Source organism: Megalobrama amblycephala, linkage group LG7 (assembly GCF_018812025.1).
Source record: "Megalobrama amblycephala isolate DHTTF-2021 linkage group LG7, ASM1881202v1, whole genome shotgun sequence".
NCBI classification, from domain to species: domain Eukaryota; kingdom Metazoa; phylum Chordata; class Actinopteri; order Cypriniformes; family Xenocyprididae; genus Megalobrama; species Megalobrama amblycephala.
In genome coordinates, this window is record NC_063050.1 from 3,862,573 (window position 1) to 3,870,053 (window position 7,481).

General features: G+C 35.4%; 1 protein-coding gene across 1 annotated transcript; it reads left to right on the plus strand.

Moving 5' to 3' along the window:
* Nucleotides 1–351: 351 nt before the first annotated feature.
* Nucleotides 352–7,055, plus strand: LOC125271144 (GTPase IMAP family member 9-like). The gene is made up of 2 exons (XM_048195132.1): nucleotides 352–443; nucleotides 4,502–7,055. Exons 1-2 carry the CDS (start codon nucleotides 425–427, stop codon nucleotides 5,296–5,298), a joined length of 816 nt encoding a protein of 271 aa, XP_048051089.1. The 5' UTR covers nucleotides 352–424; the 3' UTR covers nucleotides 5,299–7,055.
* The last annotated feature ends 426 nt before the right edge of the window (nucleotides 7,056–7,481 follow it).

Genomic DNA, 7,481 nt, shown 5'->3' on the forward strand with positions numbered 1-7,481 from the left:
ACATTTGTGTCCTCATATGTCACAAAAACGCGCGCTCACACACACACACACACACACACACACACACACACACACACACAAACACTCAATGACTGCACGTTTAAAAACCAAAACCTAAACACTTACGATTAATCGCAAACTGCTACAATTGATGATGAACATAGTCTAGTTAATATTACCATTATCTGCTGCTGAAGTTTTGTCCCTTCCTTAATATTATTTTAGAACATAATATTAATCATCAGAATATCTCTGAAAAGCAAAAGCGAAACATATTTGCAACTGCAGTCATGTGATCATATATTTAAATAGGTAACCTGAGCACTCTGTCTGTCCTTTCCATTCATTTGTCATTCATACAGATCAAGAAAGAGAACAGAGACAAATGCGAGCATCTGAAACAGAATAGGGGATTTCTTGAGAAATGGCACCGCCAATTAAAGGTCAGTATAAAAACAAAACACCTCATTAATTAGAAAATTAATCTTATCCTGGACATTCTAACAAATTATAGTATAGGCTGTAGCCTATTTATTTCTAAACAAAGCTACTGGATTGTTAAAAATAAGGAAAACATGGTGAAATGGATTTCAAAATCATGAGAATAAAATAATTTGAGAAACAACACAATAATTTGTTAAAAACAAAAAAAATAAAAACACTTTTATTTTTTCCTGTTTTTATATGACTTTTTAATTATATTGAATTATATTGATAAAGCTGATCTTCTGCTGTAGAGTCACAGTTCTGCTGTAATCAATAATGTAAATCTAACTCAGAGATTGGGCTCTAAATGAGTTCAGTGATTCAGATCAAATAATGATTATGTGAAAACATAACCAACACCACCTGATCATCATTTCTCTTTGCTTGTCTGGATGTTATAACTCAGTTACAGCACCTTACATAAAGTCAAGAGTAAAGAGCTCAACTAAAGCAAACACTGATCAGATCACCTTCCTGACACATTTAATGTGTTAAAATCATTAACTCAATGAATGTGTCAGAATTAACACAAGTCATCCACTGATGAAGAAAGAGGCACAAACTTGTTTAACGGCTTGCGGAGTGACGTGGCAGCAATGTGATTGTCATGTTGTGTTGGACACAGTGTTGTTTCTCTTACACATGATCAACTTAAAATGACAGAAAATGTGTTAAAATAACCATAACACGAAAAAAGTTTTATTAATTAATACATCCTTTTTGAGAGTGTACAACCTCAGCTACACTGTTAAACTCTGCTGTAAAAAACAACCAAATTCTGACAGTAACAAACCATTTTCCATTAAAACAGTAATATACTGTAGAAAACAATGCATTCTGGGTAATATTTGTAATTTTCACAAAAATAGTCTACAGGAATATACTGTGAGTTAACATCGCTCAAAGTCGACACTCAGAGGCAAATCACACCCTATACCCTCATTCACTATTCCCTACATTAGTTCACTAATATAGTCCACTTGACAGAGTGAATGAAAAGAAGAGAGTGAATTCAGACACTGATGAACACCTGATAAGCAGAATCACTGAAGAACAGAGAAACAAGACCAGAAAAAAGAGAAGAGACGAGCAGAAACACAAGAACTACAACTGACTTCAGCCACACTGAGTGTCAAACCAGTTCACAAACCAGTTTGACATTATTTCTTTCACACATGTACTGAAGTTCAGTGAATCAAGAGACTATGTGATAGTTATATCTTCATCAAAACATAACTATCAGCACTCAATGATCAGTATATTCCTGTAGGATATTTTCTAGAATAGAGATGAAATAATAAATTGAAATAGAATGAAATAATATATTGTGTTAATATACTGTGTGAAATGATTTTCAATATATGAAAAGTGGCAATTGCTTATGCATTAATCAATATATTATAATATTTTAACACAATATATTATTTCATATATTTTTGCTAGATATTTAAACCATTTAACATATTGATCATAAATATAGATTAATATATTTTCTTTCTGTAAAGGAAACTTAGTATTTGAGGAAACTTGCTGTCACAGTACTAGGTTATTCTAGGTCGTTGTTTGCTGGTTTGAGTCAAAAGATTCTCTATATATGACTCAGGTCTGCACTGTAAATAATTTGGGTTAATCAGTTACACTTTTTTTTTAGTTATGATGTTCCCAATTTTAAGTAAGCAGAACTACCAAGTTTTGAGTTAGTACTCATGTGTGTTAATTGCTCCTAACTTAAAGTACTGAGTTAGCTAACTCATGCATTTTAATTGCAATTAACCTAAAAGATTTAGATAATTAACTTTTTTTTATTTTGAGTTATCGCAAAAGAAATTAGCTATTTACTTCACTGCAAACCCTAATAAGAAAATTAAGAAAATGCCAACTTACTACTTGTCTAACATGTTAACAAGAGCATGGTATAACACTTACTGAATGAGTACAGCAACTTAAAACACAAACTTACTTGCTCTCAAACCAAGCCGCATGCACCACTTGTCACCAAGATGGTAACCCTCCAAAACCACACATAAACACAAACTCTTCTAAATTAGCATAAAACATTAGCCTGGGTGCCAGCCCGAACCCCGCCCACAACATTTTTTGGACGGGAAGTTCGGTCTGGACTCGATCCATTGTGGAGTAATTATGCTCGGCTCCCAGAAGGCCGAGCCAATCAAATTGCCAGGGTGGGCTTTAATCGATGATGGACAGGCTATCTGTGGTTACGTAACCACCCGCGTCATCAAAGAGCGCTTGGGGAGTTTGATTGACAAGCGATCTAACCAATCAGAACGCCGCATCCGCCTTGTTGTCCGACAAAGCAGTCAGGACTGGAGTTAGAAGATTAACATCGGTGGAGTTAAACTTGGAAAAATTGTGCATATTGACGTCTTTCCGCGTTTGAAACAACATTCATTCTCATGTTCATTCATGTTTATTTGATGCTATAAATGGACAAGTAGGAAGAGATGATCGGTTAACGAGCCTCTTGAGCTGAGGCGCTACAGCAATCTGTCACAATCATGGTCACAACACATTAAAGAGCCACAAAACGGTTTTTATTGTTTGAATTTTTTTAATAACTACACAGTTTGAAAGCTCGGACTTTGTTTAATATCATAAGTAACCTGCTCTGTCTCGTCTGTCGATGTGTTGTCAGTTTCCTCTTTGCTCCGCAATGTATTTTCCACTCTGCACGCCACGGCTTGTCGGACAAAGCAACAGTAACTAAGGGGGGCGGGTCTTTGCGAAAGGTCAATTAGTTTACAACAACGATGGCTGTTGAAGAACTGAGGTGTGTAGATTCCGCCATCGCGTCCGTTATAGAAGATATCGACAGCGCATTAATTTTAAAAGAGGAACAGAGGACCGCGATCAAGGCATTTGTCGATGGGAAAGATGTCTTTGCCGTCCTTCCTACGGGATTCGGCAAAAGTTTGATTTATCAGCTGGCCCCGATGGTCGCTAAGAAGAGTTCTGTTGACAACTATGCGTCGCTCAACATACGTCACTTACTCTGTAGCTCTGATTGGTTGTAGGTCTATCCAATTGAGGTCTTTCCTGGATCGGTTGAAATACGCCCCCATAATCAAAGCCCAATGGAGCAGTATCAGACTCATATTCTGACTAGAATTGAGTATGACCACGTCAGGCTAATAAAACATTGATCACTAAAAAAAATCTCCCTTGCCATTAATCTCACAGACACACACACACACACACAAACAGCATTTACTTTCCCTTTCAAGTGCCATGGGCAAAGCATGCTGGGAAATAGAAATCCCAGCCCAGTTTCAGTTAAACTTAATTTAGTCTAAATTGAAAGAAATGGGTTCATACAACTCAAAACATTGAAACAGTTCAGTTTACTTGAAATATGTCAGTACTGTGAATTCAAAAGAAAAAGAAAGTTCTAAATACTCATAACAGTTAATTTAACTGATCTAATTGGTTCAATTTATGTTTGTCCTACTCAAACCAATTAAGTATTTTGAGCGTTAGGGTTTACAGTGTGCCCTTTATTTTATGGTAAAGTTTTTCCTTTGCGTTTTTCACATACAAGTGACAGCATTAGCAAAACGATTCCCGTTCACATGAATCTGTGACTAAAATCACTGTAATATGCTGCCACACAACAAACAGTTTACACAACAAATAGCGGAACTGTTTTCAGAAACTTTCAATTTTTCAGAAAGTTTCTGTTTTCAAAAGTTTGCATTTTCAGGCCCCCAAAATGCTGTCAAGTAATGGTCAAAGTGCATTAAAAAGTTTTATGTTTTTAGTTGAAAATTGTGTCAAGTAAACAGCCCCTAAGTCTATTGGACTTTTCACCAGATTTATCATCTTGCCAGGTGAAAATCACACAACTGAAAAAAGAAAAAAAAAGAAAAAGATGTATTGCTACATCGAATTCAACTTTTCATCTTGAAACTTCAAATGCCATAAAATTTCTAAGCTTATAACAAATTTGTATGATTAACCAATTGAAATCTAAAGCAATTTGTCTATCTAACTTTAGGAGATCTGAGAATTGTTTTGTTGGGAATGACTGGAGCTGGGAAAAGTGCATCAGGAAACACAATCCTTGGCAGAGATGAGTTTGAAGTGGATTTTAATCCAAGCTCGGTTACTGAACGATCTGAAAAAAAGACGACAAGAAAAGGTAACAGAAACATATCAATAATCGACACTCCAGGCCTCCAGGATTCAAAAGAAAGGGAAAATAAAGTGAAGGCAGAAATAAAGACTTGTATGGACATGTCTGCTCCTGGTCCTCACATGTTTCTGCTGGTCATCAGACTGGACGAAAAATACACAGAGGAAAAGAGGAACACAGTGAAATGGATTCAGGAGAACTTTGGAGAAGAAATTGCACGTCACACAATTATTCTGTTGACTCATGCTGATTCTCTGCGGAACAGGACACTGCAGGATCAAATAGAAGACAGTCCAGATCTACGGCAGTTAATCATCAGCTGCGGTGGCAGATATCATGCATTCAACAATGAAGACAAAAACAATCAAGCTCAAGTCAATGAGCTGCTGTTGAAGATTGATAAAATGGTGCTTAAAAATGAAGGGAAGCTCTACACTGATGTGATGTACCGTCAAGCCCAGGCAAGGCTTAGCTGGTGGAAAGCAGCAATAGCAGCAGTAGTAGTAGCTGTAGTAGCATTAGCAGTAGCAGGAAATGTAGTAGTTGTAGTACTAGCAGTTGTAGTAGTAGCAGTAGTAGGTTTTGAAAGAATATTGGTAGTACAAGCAGAAGCAGAAGCAACCATAAAGAATCTCTACACTCTCAGTACAAATGTGTAGAAAAATGACACATATTATGTGTAACACTCTAGTAACTCAATTGTTTTACACATATTATGTGTAGTTTTAAAATGAACATAACATGTGTATTTGTTCAGACCTTCCAAGACCAAAATAAGACCATTCAATCAACATAATTATTAATCATGTGACTATTGAACATTAATTATGAGTTCCTGCTGATAACTAGGGATGGGCGGATCGATCCTAAAGTATCGATACTTTCGATACTGGGGTGGTATCAAAAAGATCGATTCTCAAATGGAAGTATCGATCCTATCTGTTTTTTTTTCTTTTTTTTGTGATTTTGGGATATTTTAATAATAGTAGTACACCGTATATTATTTACAATTTACTTAAATAGAAACGGCAATGGGAACTACATCTTCTTCCGCTGTATCTCCGCTTGTCGAGACAGTGTTCGCTCACTCTGTCAAAGACAAGCAAGCACGCACAGCGCAGGATTTTAAAGGGAGTCGAGTGCGTGGCTGCGGTCATGACTGAAAGAAAAAGAAGCATAATCTGGAGTTATTGCACTCCAGTTAACAACGATGAAGCTTCGTGTGACGTTTGTCAAAAAAAAACAATACTCCACACTTTTTTCAAAAGCAAGAGATTTTGATCAGTCAAAGAAAAACAGGCTGAAGAGGAGAATGTCAACATTCACTTTGTTTCATCTCAAAAACCTATAAAGGGAAGAAATGTAGAAACGTGACAATTATTGAGAAAAAGTTTGTGAGACATGTTACATTTTTTTTTGTTATATTTGTTATATTTTGTTTTTAGCCTACAGTGATATCTTTATTCATTTAATTAATAATGTTCAGTATTTTTTAATAAATGTAAAAAAAAGAATCATGTCAATTGCAGTTTATTTAATATTAATAATGATGGCTATCAAAAAACAATATAAAATCACTCACATGAAAATATTTAATTGGAGTATCGGTATTGGTATCGTTGATACTTGTCTTGAAAGTACTTGGTATCGGATCGGAAAGAAAATGATTGGTATCGCACATCCCTACTGATAACAAGCAGAATCACCAAATCACAACATTTAACTCACCATCACAGGGATCAGGGATTCATTTTAATTGGGCTCTTGAAGCTGACTAAAGTTGTAGGCACACCCAGACATCAAGAATCATCCTGTGAATCTCAACAACGGTGACAAGCAACATATTCTGATCAACAGATCAACTCTGAACATTAAAAAACAAGCTACTAAAAAGTCCCATAAAAACCGCAAAAAATAAAATAGTGAGAAATTACTAAGACAATTCAGATCATAATATATTCATGTAGCAATGCATGATTGGAGCCTTGGATGAATTTTGATTGGTGTCTCCCAGAATGCACTACAGCATGCTTGTTGATGGTCACCACTGTTGAGACTCACAGGCTGATTCTTGATGTCTGTGTATGCCTTTTTTTTTTTTTTTTTTTTTTTTTTTTTTTTTTTTTAAATCAGAACAACTTTTGGGATGTCCTTCAGGTTATATTGATAAAGCTGATCTTCTGCTGTAGAATCACAGTGCTGCTGTAATCAATTATGTAAATCTAACTCAGAGATTGGGCTCTAAATGAGTTCAGTGATTCAGGTCAAATGAAGAGGCGGCACCAACTCCTGTGAGGACTTCAGAAGATGCAACATGCACATTCCCAAAATTCTATATATCCTAATTATTGTTAATATGTAATTCATTTTTCCAGGAGCTCATTGCTTCTACCTTCAAGTAAAATGCTAACAGTGTTTGTAAATTAATTGCCTAAAATATTACATTATTTGCTAACTGCATTCTTCTTTAAAATGTAATTTTGACATGTATCCTCTGTAAAGCTGCTTTGAAATGATATGTATTGTGAAAAGTGCTATACAAATAAATGTGAATTGAATTGAACTGAAATAATGATTATGTGAAAACATAACCAACACCACCTGATCATCTTTTCTCTTTGATTGTCTGGCTGTTACAACTCAGTTACAACAGCCCAAACATTTACATTTACATTTAGTCATTTAGTCATTTAGCAGACGCTTTTATCCAAAGCGACTTACAAATAAGAATAGTAGAATCAATCAAATCAACATGAGAACAACATTACATAAGTGCTGAGTGAAGTCACAGTTATGACAGTAAAGTGCTCGTAGCAAGGATTTTTTTTTTTTTTTAAATACA